Source organism: Cervus elaphus, chromosome 2 (assembly GCF_910594005.1).
Source record: "Cervus elaphus chromosome 2, mCerEla1.1, whole genome shotgun sequence".
NCBI lineage: Eukaryota > Metazoa > Chordata > Mammalia > Artiodactyla > Cervidae > Cervus > Cervus elaphus.
The window spans coordinates 12,067,324-12,082,466 of NC_057816.1; the positions used below are offsets into that span (position 1 = coordinate 12,067,324).

At 43.7% G+C, this 15,143-nt stretch overlaps 1 protein-coding gene across 1 annotated transcript; it reads left to right on the forward strand.

Annotated features, from left to right (window-relative positions):
• The first annotated feature begins 5,468 nt into the window (after positions 1-5,468).
• LOC122674315 (pregnancy-associated glycoprotein 1-like) lies at positions 5,469-14,086 on the forward strand. Its single transcript, XM_043872544.1, has 9 exons — positions 5,469-5,569; positions 6,647-6,797; positions 7,774-7,891; positions 7,991-8,109; positions 9,315-9,508; positions 10,404-10,520; positions 11,918-12,047; positions 12,135-12,233; positions 13,937-14,086. The coding sequence occupies exons 1-9, from the start codon at positions 5,469-5,471 to the stop codon at positions 14,084-14,086; spliced, it is 1,179 nt and encodes a 392-aa protein (XP_043728479.1).
• The last annotated feature ends 1,057 nt before the right edge of the window (positions 14,087-15,143 follow it).

Sequence of the window (15,143 nt, forward strand, 5' to 3'; positions counted from 1 at the left end):
AATTAAAATAAAGGCTGTGAAAAGAGACAAAGAAGGACACTACATAATGATCAAAGGATCAATCCAAGAAGAAGTTATAACAGTTATAAATAAATATGCATCCAACATAGGAACACCACAATATGTAAGTCAAATGCTAACAAGAATGAAAGGGGAAATTAACAATAGTACAATATTAGGGGGAGACTTTAATACTCCACTCTCAACTATGGATAGATCAACTAAACAGAAAATTAACAAGGAACACAAACTTTAAATGACACAATGGTCCAGCTAGACCTAATTGATATCTATAGGATAATTCACCCCAAAATGATCAGTTTCACCTTTTTCTCAAGTGCACACAGAAGCTTCTCCAGAATACGTCACATCCTGCGCCATAAATCTAACCTTGGTAAATACAAAAAAATTGAAATATTCCAGTCATCTTTTCTGACAACAATGCAGTAACATTAGACCTCAATTACAGGGAAAAAATTATTAAAAATTCCAACATACAGAGGCCAAATAACACGCTTCTGAATAACAAACAAATCAAAGGAGAAATCAAAAAAGAAATAAAAATATGCATAGAAACAAATGAAAATGAAAACACAACAACCCAAAACCTACAGGACAATGTAAAAGCAGTGCTAAGAGGAAGGGTGATAGCAATATAGGCTTACCTCAAGAAACACGAAAAAGTCAAATAAATAACCTAACTCTACACCTAAAGAAATTAGAGAAGGAAGAAATGAAGACCCCCCAGGGTTAGTAGAAGGAAACAAAACTTGAAAATTATGGCAGAAATAAATGCAAAAGAAATAAAAGGGACCATAGCAAAAATCAACAAAGCTAAAAGCTGGTTTTTTGAAAAGGTAAATAAAATGGACAAACCATTAGCCATCAAGAAACAAAGGGAGAAGAAACAATTCAACAAAATTAGAAATGAAAATGGAGAGATCACAACAGACAACACTGAAATACAAAGGGTCATAAGAGAATACTACCGGCAGCTATATGCCAATAAAATGAACAACTTGGAAGAAATGGACAAATTCTTAGAAAAGTATAATTTTCAAAACCCGAACGAGGAAGAAATAGAAGATCTTAACAGACCCATCACAAGCACAGAAACTGAAACTGTAATCAGAAATCGACCAGCAAACAAAAGCCCAGAACCAGATGGCTTCACAGCTAAATTCTACCAAAAATTTAGAACCGAGCTAACACCTATCTTACTCAAACTCTTCCAGAAAGTTGCAGAAGAAGGCAAACTTCCAAACTCATTCTATGAGGCCACCATCACACTAATACCAAAGCCATACAAAGATGCCACAAAAAAGAAAACTACAGGCCAATATCACTGATGAACATAGAAGAAAAATCCTTAACACAATTCTAGCAAACAGAATCCAACAGCATATTAAAAAGATCATACATCATGACAAAGTGGGCTTTATTGAAGGAATGCAAGGATTCTTTAACATCAGCAAATCAATCAATGTAATAAATCACATTAACAAACTGAAAGGTAAAACCCATGTGATTATCTCAATAGATGCAGAAAAAACCTTTGACAAAATTCAACATCCATTTATGAAAAAAACTCTCCAGATAGAAGGAATAGAAAGAACATACCTCAACATAATAAAAGCTCTATATGAAAAACACACAGCAAACATTATCCTCAATGATGAAAAACTGAAATCACTTCCCCTAAAGTCAGGAACAAGACACGGGTGCCCACTCTCACCACTACTATTCAACATAGTTTTGGAAGTATTGACCACAGCAATCAGAGCAGAAAAAGAAGTAAAAGTAATGCAGATAGGAAAAGAAGAAATAAAACTCTCACTGTTTGCAGATGACATGATCCTCTATATAGAAAACCCTAAAGACTCTACCAGAAAACTAGAGCTAATCAATGAATATAGTAAAGTTGCAGGATATAAAATTAACACACAGAAATCCTTTGCATTCCTATACACAAACAATGAGAAAACAGAAAGAGAAATTAAGGATACAGTACCATTCACCATTGCAACTAAAAGAATAAAATACTTAGGAGTATATCTACCTAAAGAAACAAAAGACCTATACAGAGAAAACTATAAAACACTGATGAAAAAAATCAAAGAGGACACAAACAGATGGAGAAATATACCGTGTTCATGGATTGGAAGAATCAAGATTGTGAAAATGACTATACTACCCAAAGCAACCTATAGATTCAATGCAATCCCTATCAAGCTACCAATGGTATTCTTCACAGAACTAGACCAAATAATTATACAATTTGTATGGAAATACAAAAAACCTCGAATAGCCCAAGCAATCTTGAGAAAGAAGAATGGAACTGGAGGAATCAACCTGCCTGATGTCAGGCACTGCTACAAAGCAACAGCCATCAAGACAGTATGGTACTGGCACAAAGACAGAAATATAGATCAATGGAACAGAATAGAAAGCCCAGAGATAAATCCACATACCTATGGACACCTTATTTTCAACAAAGGAGGCAAGGATATACAACGGAAAAAAGACAAACTCTTTAACAAGTGGTGCTGGGAGAATTGGTCAACCACTTGTAAAATAATGAAACTAGAACACTTTCTAACACCATACACAAAAATAAACTCAAAATGGATTAAAGATCTAAATGTCAGACCAGAAACTATAAAACTCCTAGAGGAGAACATAGGCAAAACACTCTCCAACATAAATCACAGCAGGATCCTCTATGACCCAGAATATTGGAAATAAAAGCAAAAATAAACAAATGGGACCTAGTGAAACTTAGAAGCTTTTGCACAACAAAGGAAACTATAAGCAAGGTGAAAAGACAGCCTTCAGATTGGGAGAAAATAATAGCAAACGAAGCAACAAAGGATTAATCTCAAAAATATACAAGCAACTCCTGCAGCTCAATTCCAGAAAAATAAATGACCTAATCTAAAAATGGGCCAAAGGACTAAACAGACATGTCTCCAAAGATGGCATACCGATTGCTAACAAACACATGAAAAGATGCTCAACATCACTTGTTATCAGAGAAATGCAAATCAAAACCACAATGAGGTGCCATTACACGCCAGTCAGGATGGCTGCTATCCAAAAGTCTGCAAGCAATAAATGCTGGAGAGGGTGTGGAGAAAAGGGAATCCTCTTACACTGTTGGTGGGAATGAAAACTAGTACAGCCCTTATAGAGAACAGTGTGGCAATTCCTTAAAAACTGGAAATAGAAATGCCATATGATGCAGCAATCCCACTCCTGGGCATACACACGGAGGAAACCAGATCTGAAAGAGACTTGTGCACCCCAATGTTCATTGCAGCACTGTTTATAATTGCCAGGACATGGAAGCAACCTAGATGTCCATCAGCAGACGAATGGATAAGGAAACCATGGTACATATACACTATGGAATATTACAGGGCCATTAAAACTAATTCATTTGAATCAGTTCTAATGAGATGGATACAACTGGAGCCCATTATACAGAGTGAAGTAAGCCAGAAAGATAAACACCAATACAGTGTACTAACACATATATATGGAATTGAAAAAGATGGTAATGATAACCCTATATGCAAAACAGAAAAAGAGACACAGTTGTATAGAACAGACATTTGGACTCTGTGAGAGAAGGCAAGGGTGGGATGTTCTGAGAGAATAGCATTGAAACAAGTATATTATCAAGGGTGAAACAGATCACCAGCCCAGGTTGGATACATGAGACAAGTGCTCAGGGCTGGTGCCCTGGGAAGACCCAGAGAGATGGGATGGAGAGGGAGGCGGGAAGGGGGATCGGTAAGGGGAGCACATGTAAATACCTGGCTGATTCATGTCAATGTATGGCAAAACCACTACAATCTTGTAAACTAATTAACCTCCAACTAATAAAAATAAATGGAAAAAAAAGTCTTCTCCAAGGCCATAGTTCAAAGTGCATATATGTGTGTCATTTGTCAGTGATGTCATATTCCCCCTGTTGGGATTTAACCACCAAAACTGAATTTAAACAATATGTAAAAATGAGGATTAAGACACAGTGCCCCACCTACATACACCTGGCGACAGGAGAGGCTCCTGTTGTATTCAAGGGACAGACCTGGATAGATCTCATGCTGAAGAGGCCCTGGGAGTCCTGGATGAGTCATTAAACACCACTGTCTGTACTTTGGCTGCCATGGGTGTTTTGTCTTCTTTGATTGGGAAGACCTTTCAAAATAATTTTTTTGTGTGTTTGCTTTGGCAGGCAAAATTTTTCATGGTATAGGCCTTATGGGGGAAATTATATCAGAAATATATACATTTATCTTCAGCAGTTAAATTTGCTGGTTCGCATGTCCCCGATGATCTTTCTTTATAAATAGAAAGGAAACAAACTTGTGCAGTATGCATTTAGTCTCTTTTTAAATCAACCAACTTGAATTACATTCCTCTCTGTCCCCACTGCACTTCCAGGTCTAGGCTAGAAATAAAAACCTGCAGAGACTGAAGGCTGATTCCAGCACATCGTTGTGGAGATTTCATTCCCACTGTTTTTGTTTGTTTGTTTGTTTTGTTTTGTTTTTGGGAAAAAAAATTAGTTGCTAACGTTAAAATCAGTAGATGGTACACAAATATCCAAATTTCTGATTCACTTGAAACATGGCCAACTGGCCTGCTTTCCAGCATGGTTGAAATGGATGAAAGACTTCTCCCAGGGGTCAGGGTCCAGCATGGCCACCTAGTCCTATTATCATTTCTCTTGCCTCCTGGGTCCATGAGTTTGTGAGAACTAGACTGTGGCTCTCTTAAGATAAAGACTACTTTTGTCTTGATCAACTTTGACTTTGAAGCCTTTAACCCAGAACCCAGCACACATTTCTTCCTTGTATGTTTGTTGGATGATATAAAATATTTTGTGGATGAATATGACATTTTTTCCAATACTGAAACCCACGCAATTGAAGTACTGCTCTGCCCTAAATATTTGATGCAGACTGACATCACAGATGCCCCTGATCTCTGCCATTTGACCCACTACCTAAGGCTAGTTGTATGTCCCTGGGCTGTCCTTGAAGTCTTCACTTTGCCATTTGACCACTTATCCTCCTAGCAATCTCCTCTCCAAAGAAGCAGCAATGCACATCTCATGAAGTGTCTAGGAAGATGATATGAAACCATGAATGTTCATTATGGCCCCTAATTACCATTTTCCTGATGTTCTTATCAGTTTTCTCTAGAAGTAGGCAAGGTTCTCCATCTCCTTAGATATCCATGCGGATCAGTTAGATTTTCCAGCCAAGTTTCAAGTAAGAGATTACAGTTCAATTGTTTGTGTTCTGAGAAGCTTCAAAGTCCACTTGCTAAGGACACTGATGAAGGTAAAGATTTTATCAAAAGCTTTGTGTTTTTATCAGATCTATTAGTGGCATAAAGGGGAAAACAAGGGTAGGTCAGAGCATATATAACTAGGGGCTCCCGGTCACCACTACATGCTACAAACCCGAACTTCCCTGAGTACTTGGAGCCAGGAAAGAAGCATGAAGTTGATTGTGCTCCTTGGGCTGGTGGCCTTCTCAGCGTGCATAGTCAAGTAAGTATGGGGACTATAAGCTGCATCATCTTCCTGTGTCGGATTTTTCTTTTCATCTGATTATTCTTCCACCCATCAGGTTTAGATGGGAATGGACTATTTCCCTGACAGTCTTACCAAGTTCAACCCTTACTTATTGATAAGTACCTTGCTTTAGGAACTGTGGAGCCCAAGGTTTTTGGTGTAGATTTGCATGGTTGCACAACTCTTGGGGTCCAGTCATGACCTATTGAAAATGCAACTCCTTACAACTGTTCAGTGTACAGTCTATGCAGATGTAGGTGTGGTCCTGTGGAATAGCACTTTTCTACATTTTATTTAACATGTCCTCTTTGTTCCCTGTCTACTTCAGTGTGTATATGACTATGTCTGCATCTCTCTATCATTATCATTTTCCTCGCCATCTCTTTGGAATTCTCTGTGAGTGTATTTCTCTCTGTGTTGTTTTCTGTCAATTTTTAATGTGACTCATCCTTCCTTCTTGAGCCTCCTAATTTCCCTTACTTATTCCCTATCTCCTGGATTCTTCTTTCAACTCCCTCTTCTCTTTCAACTTGGAGAAAGATACACTGTGATATACAGTTTTATATCTGACAAGCATTGTGACCACAGCCAACTCAGTAACCTCTTGCATTTCAAATTGCTCCCTTGTAAAAGAGCATAAGAGTCCCCCTTCTAACTCCCTCCTTGAGGTTCTGTGAGAAGGATACAGTGGGATGGCAACAGTAATATTAATGGCTGTCATTGTTGAGACTTCCTATTTATCAGGTACCTTATATCCAACACTTCACTTATCCCCAAGATATTCTATTTGGAGGGTTTGTATTGCTATATTCCACCATTTTACCGAGGGGGAAACTGAGACACCACATGGTCATGTGGCTTATCCTGGATTGTAGGACAGAACCTTTAATCAAACCTATGTCCTTGCCATGGTATATGCATAAAATTTGATAATAATGTGCCTCATAAAAATGATTAGAAAATACACAGGGCAATTACAACGACAGTTTTACCTGAACACTGACAGCCAATTGTAGCTTCTTCTTTGTTTTCTTTGTCAAATACTCCGTAAAGAATACCTCTAACGAGAGTGCAGATCGTGAGAAAATCCCGCAGTGAAAAAAACATGCTGAACAATTTCCTGAAGAAACATGCTTACAGACTGTACCTAACTTCTTCTTCTGGCTCAAATATAACTACTCACCCCCTGAGAAACTTCAAGGATGTGAGTATTTTCAGAGGATAGTGCTCCACAGCGCCCCCTGGTGCTTAGGCCTAGCACCAGGGCTAATCTGGAGGAGCCAGGTGGGAGGTTGGGGTTGGGGTTCCTGCAGGAGGCAGAAACACTGGAAAACAGGGACCCCACCTAGAGGAAAATGCACTCTCATCCTCAACTGTTGGTTTTGTGATGGGCCCGGTCATTACCAGGTGGCAGGTAAATATCCATTTCTGTGTCAAAGATGTGTCATTAGTTTGAGGGAGATTGTTCCTTCTGAAATAAGTGAGTCAGTCAGTTACAGATGAAGAGGGAACTGTCACTGATTAAATGGTAGAATCAATGGCAAAGTAATTGTGAATCCCCAGGCAGAGGAAATCAGTTTCCACAGATACAAGAACCACAGTTGCAAAAAGTTACTGAACCCGTATTCTGTGTAAGGCCATAAGTATATAACACTGTGGTTACTGTTTTTAGATTAGAAAAAGGGCTTATTTAGTCTTCAAGAATGCTCATGCCAGCCTGAGAGATAGGGATATTAGTAAATAGATGTCAAATGTAAGGGTCACCTGTGTGGTGTTGATTGGATGTGTTCTGAGTTCAGAGGGAGTGGCTGAGGTTGATCAAGAAGGGCGTCCTGGAGAAGGGGGTGTTAAGGCTGGGTTTAAGAGACTACAGAGCTTCTCAGATGAAGGCTCCAGGACTTCCCTGTGTGTCTAATGGTCCTGGAGGTCCAGTGGTTATGCCTCTGCACTTGCAAAGCAGGAGGTACCACTTCAACACCTGGTCATAGAGTCAATATCCTGCATACCATGCAGCACAGGAAAAATATATCAAATGCAGGCACCTCTGTGACCAATGCCACTGAGCTGCACAGTGGTTAGAAAGTGATCTCACGAGATATGTGACCTCCAGAGGGAGGCATGAGTGTGAGAATAGAGGGTAGCCAGTTCTGCACTAACCCACTACCTCCTTTTCCCTGCAGATGTTGTATGTGGGTAACATCACCATTGGAACACCCCCTCAGGAATTCCGGGTTGTCTTTGACACAGGTTCATCTGACTTGTGGGTGCCCTCCATGTTTTGCTCCAGCCAATTCTGTTGTGAGTACAGACACCCCATACCCAGACCATAATTCCGTTGCCCTGCCACCCTGTTTTGCACACTTGGCACCTGATGGCACTTATCTCTTTTGTCTGCAGCTTCACAGGTATTGTTCAGACATCGTGAGTCTTCCACCTTCTGCCCTACCTACAGGAAATTCAGCCTCGAATACAGTGTTGGGAGAATGAGGGGAGTTGTTGTTTATGACACCGTTCGGGTAAGACTGTAACAAATGCTGAGTCAGGACTGGCCATGGAGTGACCACTGCTTCCAAAACAGATGCAGGACCTTATGGCAGGACCCATCCTAGCCTAACTCCTGTAGATATTGGCCATCTTACCCACAGGATCCTGTCCCTGGGGAGGCAGTGCCTGTGGTGACACATGAGCACACAGGTTAGCTAACCCAGAGAGTGGCTTGAGATGGGGACTTGCAGCTTCCCTGACCATGAGCAGTTCGAGGTTCATTTTGCTGGGAGTGAGAAGAGGGGAGACAAGCACCCACTTTTATATTTTCAGACTGTTCCAGGCACTTTCAGGTGATAAGTGGTTTAGTCCTGCAACAACCCCACACAGCAGTTACTCTGATTAGCTAATGAGACATATGAGAAAACTGAGGCGCACACAGCAAGGGCCTTGCTGAGGACACACATGTGGTAAACAGTGGAGCTCAACTGGCTTTTCAGGACTGAAGTTGAAGTTGCTGTGGGGTGTTTGGGGACAGGATAAAACTGATCTGGGGACCGTTGGGGTAGTCAAGGGCTTCAGGTATCCAGACTGGGAAACTGGAGGCCTGAGAAGTTAGGGGGTCTGATAAATGAGTTCTCACTCTAGGGGGCCTTTGAGAGTCCAACAAAACTTATGACCTGCTTCCCCCAAAGTACTTGAGTAGTTTCCCCCTCTCTCTTTCTCTCTCATACACACTCACACAAAGACACACATATACCCAAAAGTGAATACTCAGGCAGGAATTTCATAGATCCCTGCAAGAAAGATTGTGTTTTCAGCTTCTGTCTTCCTGGACAGATGCAGAATCCACAGTACCTTACAAGAATGCAGTCCATTCCTGTCATTAGGTCACAGTAATGCCAAAGAAAGGGGTGACTTGCTCTCAGCTCCTTTTGTCCACAAGGGGGCACCGATGGGCCCTGACCTGGCTTTTGGTTGCCCTACCTGTACAGAAGCGAGGAGGCCAATTTGACTCACTCAGGTGGTGTTCTTCAGAGAGGCAGATGTTTTAAAATTCACAGCCTCTCACAAATGGAACCCAAATTACCCTCCCAGCTTGGTATAACTGCCTGAGGTCCACCGAACACACAGCCCAGCCTCAATTCCTCCCTGAGGATCTAATGGCAATGCACCCCAGCCTAGTCCTATCCCCAGTTCATGTATCTGTAAGTGGGATCACTCTTCTCTCACACAGATTGGGGACCTTGTAAGTACTGACCAGGCATTTGGTCTAAGCATGGAACATTCCGGGTTTGAGGGAAGGCCTATTGATGGCATCTTGGGCTTGAACTACCCCGACTTATCTTTCACCGGAGACACCCCCATCTTTGACAACCTGATGAATCAAGGTGCCACTTCTGAGCCGGTTTGTGCCTTCTACCTGAGCAAGTAAGTCTGAGATGGACAATCCATTTCTCCAAATTAGCTGTAATTTGCTTTCAGTTGTAGAAAATTTATAGAACACTTGATAAAAAGTATCCTGAGAGATAATCTAATCCAAGATAACTATGGCCCCAGGGCTCTACCTGGCTTCACCACTGGCTTTTATAAATAACGTTTTATTGGAACATAACCCTGCTCCTATGCTCAAGATCTGTAACTTGGTCTAGGGGGAGGAGTGAGGAGGGAGACTAATGGAAGGCAACAGGAAACAAGTTGAAGGAAAAGGCATTAGGATTTGCTTATGAATTTGATAAGGAAGCAGAACAATGGTGGGTATCTTTCCTTCCTCATTAGCATTTCACTGCGAGCCCAGGACCAGCTACCAAATTTGCAAGAGCCAGTGAAAAAGGAAAGTGTGGGACATAAAACAAAAGTGTGAGACCCCTTGTTCAGGAAATATTAGGCATTTCAAGACCAGGAGAGCAGAGGTGGGGTCCCTTCTGAGTGTGGGGCCCTTTGGACAGTAGAGGTCAGAGGCCAGTGGAGCCAAATCTGGGTGACCTGATCCCACACCCTTAGCACTCCCAGGCCTTGATTCTCCTGAAAAATGACAAAGTGGACAAGGGGAAAGCCAAAATGCTTCAGCACTTTGTCCTCTGAGGGTGTCTGAGCACTCAGGTCACAGGAGGTCCAGGGCATCTTCAGAGGATATAGTGGGTGGAACCCATCCAGGTTACTCAGGTTCTACCCTCCTCTGTGCCACTCATTAGCCAGTAACTGACCTCAGTCTGGTTCTCAATTGCTCCAAGACTCGATTTCTGCATCTGTCAATGAGGACCTTATTAGGGCCTTGATGGGTGGAGAAGCAAATCTCTCAGACAGTGTTGTCTTCTCTCTACAGAAGCAAGCCAGAGGGCAGTGTGGTGATGTTTGGTGGGGTGGATAAATCCTACTACCAGGGATCGCTCAACTGGGTACCATTGATTCAAGCGAACGACTGGCATGTACACATGGACTGGTAAGCCTCTCCTTCTGAGAGTCAGCCCAAGGGATGCTCCCAATTCTGTACATGGACACAGGAAGACACACACAAATGCATTCTAAGACAAATAGTCACAGAGACATAAACACCACCCACAATGACACAGACAGACACACAGACACATGGAAAAAACAAGCAGACACATATAAACATACACATAGACACCTATAAACATGCATAGCTAGTCAGAGACACAGAAGCACACACAGAGACACATACAAGCACATATACAAATAAACACACAAGCACATAGGTACACAAACAGCCCATGGGTTCATAATCCCCAGGCCTCCTGACCAGGGCTCTGACCAGGGTCCTCACAGGGTCCAGAGAGGTCTGTGCAGCTGGAAGAGCACTAAACCCACTGCCCTGTGAGGTGGGGAGCACAGTCAAAGGACTCTATAATGTGGTGACAGGTACAGGGAAGGTTTTACCAGCCTGAACAGAGTTATGATATGATGACCAAATGTCCAGGGCTACCTGGTACCAAGGAAATTCTCAGTACAGATAAATGCCAGTTTAAAATCAGGGAAAGTCCTGAGCAAATGGGGAAAACTGGTATCCTTGTAGAGAAGCTACCCAGCAGTGGAGAGAGGTTGGCTGAAGTCTTAAGATGTTAAAGCAACAAATAAAAAAGACTCCTCACATCCCTGGGCACAGAGTGGGGCAGGGGCTATAACTGAGAGAATCAGAAAGGTGGGATCCAGGAGTGACCTGAGGATAAGAGGCAATAACTGATAGGATTCTGTGTGATATGCTCAGACAAAAGCTGACCTGTCCTTTGGAGTTTCCGTGGACTAGTCATATATTTCCTGGCCAGGGTCTCAGGGTCTGAGCTGGTTGTATGAGCAGTGCTGGGAGACACCCTCTCCCAGAGGAGCCCCTCTTTCCCTCCACTATGAGAATCTGCTGCCCCTGTGAATCTCAGGCAATGAGAATAAAACTCGCCTTCACATTTAAGAAGGCAGATGCACAGAAATGACACACACACTTAGTGAATTATGACTTTGGTACATGTAAGATGTGCGGAAGGGTCTACAGAGAGTGACCAAGAAAGGAGACTGATAAACACCAGGGGAAACTCTTCCTTGTAAACAATACAATTAAGCTGGAATCTGCAAGATGAGAAGAAATTTTCTAGTCAAAGGGGAGGGGAGACTTATAGGAAGGAAGACCAGCTTGTGTCAAGGAACAAAACATCCTGGTGTATTCAAGAACTGCATTCAAGGATGTCAAGGGAGGTGCCGTGTCGAGAGCAGATGAAGAGAGTCAGGGCAAGAGACAAAGGGCTGTTTAGGAGACAGTCAGGAAGGGGGCAGCTCTGGGGAGACTCAGAGTGACCTCGATGCTCGCTTTGTTCCACTGTCTCTCAGCATCTCCATTAACAGCCGGGTTATTGCTTGTAATGGTGGCTGTGAGGCCTTTGTGGACACTGGGACATCACTGATCCTTGGTCCAAGAAGACTGGTCGATAACATCCTGAGACTCTTCGGCACCACCAAGGTGAAAGGTCATGCCCCAGGGTCACTCCCAGTCTCCACACACATCAAGGATCTCCAGGGCCAACCTCTCTCCCTCTCTCTCTAATAGCACTATGTTTCATGTTCTGCGGTCAACACCCTGCCCTCTATTAACTGCACCATCAACGGCATCAGCTACCCAGTGCCAGCTCAAGCCTACACCATCAAGGTGAGGGGACAATACTGAGGGTTGGTTCTCAAACTGGAGCTTGCAGGATCCCCTGGGCTGCTGCTGGGAGGAGGGCGCCCTCTGCAGGCCGTGTCACACCATTGCAGATGCTTCTGAGCCTTGTGGCTGGGCCAGTGCCTCCCACAGAACCAACTACCTGACAGTAAAGGGCCGTCTGGGACACTGATCATCCTGAAATAAATGTGGACACGCCACACCATGCTGGCATGGTGGGAGTCACAAGGCGAGGGGAACACTGAGGTCCTCAGTCCTCAGAGAGCTTCAGTTCAATCTGAACCCTTAGGTGCATGAACATGAAAGTCAGCACTAGCAGTCCCTGAAATAGGCCATGTTACGAGGTGAATGGCTGGGGACAATCCCAGTGTGATGTCCCATCATAAATTAACAGTCTCCCATCCCTTTTCAAAGCTTTCCTGGTTTGGATGATAAATTACATGGTCACCCTAGATCTCGGTTACTTCTTCCCCTTGCTCTGGCCAGGTGTCCCCTTTGTGAACTGGGGCACCTGACCCCTCTCTGGAGAGGTTGGATACGAAGGTGAATAAAGGGCGCACAGTGACTGCTCACCCCGGCACAGGGTGGAGGCTTCATGTCAGCCCCCTGTGGGAGTACATAGCAGGCTGATGGGCTCAAAGAAGGCTTTGAGGAACAGAGGGAATCTCAGGAGTTCTAAAATCAGAAACTCATGGAGTCGTATGGAGGGTTGCTTGGTTCTAGGTAACGCTGCACTGGACTCCATGCAAATGGTATCCCGAGGTGCTCTGCACTGGGGCACTGGGGACTTACTAAGGCTGATGAGGGCTACGGACTGACCGGTGGGAATGGGGAACCAGAGTAAGTTACCCAACCAAGCCTGGAGTGGCCAAAGAGGGTGAGTGTGGGCCGAAGGAGGTTTTCCACAGTTCCTGAGTGAAGTCTTCAAGAACGTGCTCTGGGCACTGCTATATTTAAGATGGATAACCAACAACAAGTGACTGTGTAGCACAGGGAACTCCACTCAGTTATATGACAGCCTGGATGGGAGGGGTAACTTTGGGACCAGGATACGTAGATACATACAATTGAGTCAGTTTTTTGTCCACCTGAAATCCAGAATATTGTTAATCAGCTATACTGCAATAAAAGAATAGATTTTTAATACAGAGGGATTGTGGGGATTGTGGTGATGCCAGAGGGGGACCTGCACTCTTGGTAGAGAAAACAAGGAGCAGGAGTCAGGAGGAAAGAAACAGGTGGTGAGGAGAACCAGGGGACACTCTTGTTCTTTTCTAAAAATTGTACTGAAGTGTGGCTGATCTTCAGTGTCGCCTTAAGTTCTGCTGCACAGCAATGTGACTCAGTTATACACATAAAAATATATATTCTTTTTCTTATCCTTTTTCATGCAGTTTATCACTGGATATTGAATATAGTTCCTTACTCTCTACAATAGGACTTAGCTTTTTATCATTACAGTGTTTCCCCAACCCCAGTCCTCCACTCGCCACACCCTTCCTCATGGCAGCCACATGTATGGGCCATTTTTGGCTTTGGATGAACTCTCACATGCCCTGAAGCTCATAAAGCTACTTGATACTTACCAGAAGAGGGAAATAAAATGAAGAAGTGTGCTGGGTGTGGGTATTTGTGGGAGTTGCATGTAAGGGCTCAGGCTGACTGGTGTGTGTCTCTGACTCCCCCAGGATTCTAGTGGCAACTGCTATATTGGCTTTAGAGAGAACCAAGAGAGTACGTCTACAGAGACCTGGGTCCTAGGTGACGTCTTCCTGAGGCTGTATTTCTCGGTCTTTGATCGAGGAAATGACAGGATTGGCCTGGCACAGGCAGTGTAAACGCTGGGAGTGATTCAGGAATCAGTAAGACCACTCCTAACACACACTCACTCACACTTAGGGCACTCCTGCCCAGGATGCTGATGAACTGTATTTGGTGGTCTGCACACCCTATTCTCAGTAAAGAATAAAGGGTTTCACGCATAATGGTGCTGAAATAAATGGGTGCCTCTGTTTGTGTCTGGGAGTGAAGGATCTAGAACCAAGTCTGAATCGAAACTGAAAGGAGCCCAACTCCAACTGGCTTCAAAGAAATGGGAGACTCATTGAATTGATTCTGGGAATCCAGGAAACAAAAAATCATAGCAAATACTTAGATCTCAGTGACTGGACACAAGAAATCAGAAGTCATCAGTTCTCTCTTTCTCACCCTCGCTCTTTCCCTTTGCTCTTCTTTGGGGGTCTTAGCCTGACAACTTTCTTCCTTAAGGCTTCTACACCTAGTGAGGGAGTCCAAGCTACCTTCCCTAGGGTTTTTTATCCCCAGGGCATCACCTAGTAAGGAAAGATGCTCGAGATATCAGAGTTCAATGGTGTTCTCTGAATGACCCACCTCAGATCTCCTGTACAGCCCCACATCAGCCATCCTGGCAGGGCCATGGGGTCCTATGACTGGGTTTACATGGTCATTGGCCCTGACCCAGCAGCACACATGATTCTCAGTTTCCTCCAGAACTACATGACTGAAGGTGGGGAAAGGCAGCCCCAAGGATAGCGACTGGGGGATGGTCTAGGTCATGGAAGAGTTCGTGATGACCCACCAACTCCACCACCTCCTCATTCAGAGGAATTCTAAGGGGTAAAGAAATAGACTCTTTTCATCCCATCTCAAATTATCTTATCACTGGGCTCCTCTTCCAGGGGAGTTTTGGTGAGTTAGTTCATGCAGAGCTGGTTCCCTCTTGTTCCAACACTCTACTCGCCAGCTCTCTGTCCCACTTGCCTGCTCTGTTCTTTCCAGTCCTACTTGGTAATTGATGTCCCCAGTGGATCCCTGAGCCATCCCCCTCCTCCAGGGCCCAGAATGCCCCTTCCTTGGCCTCTAATGCTGCTGGGG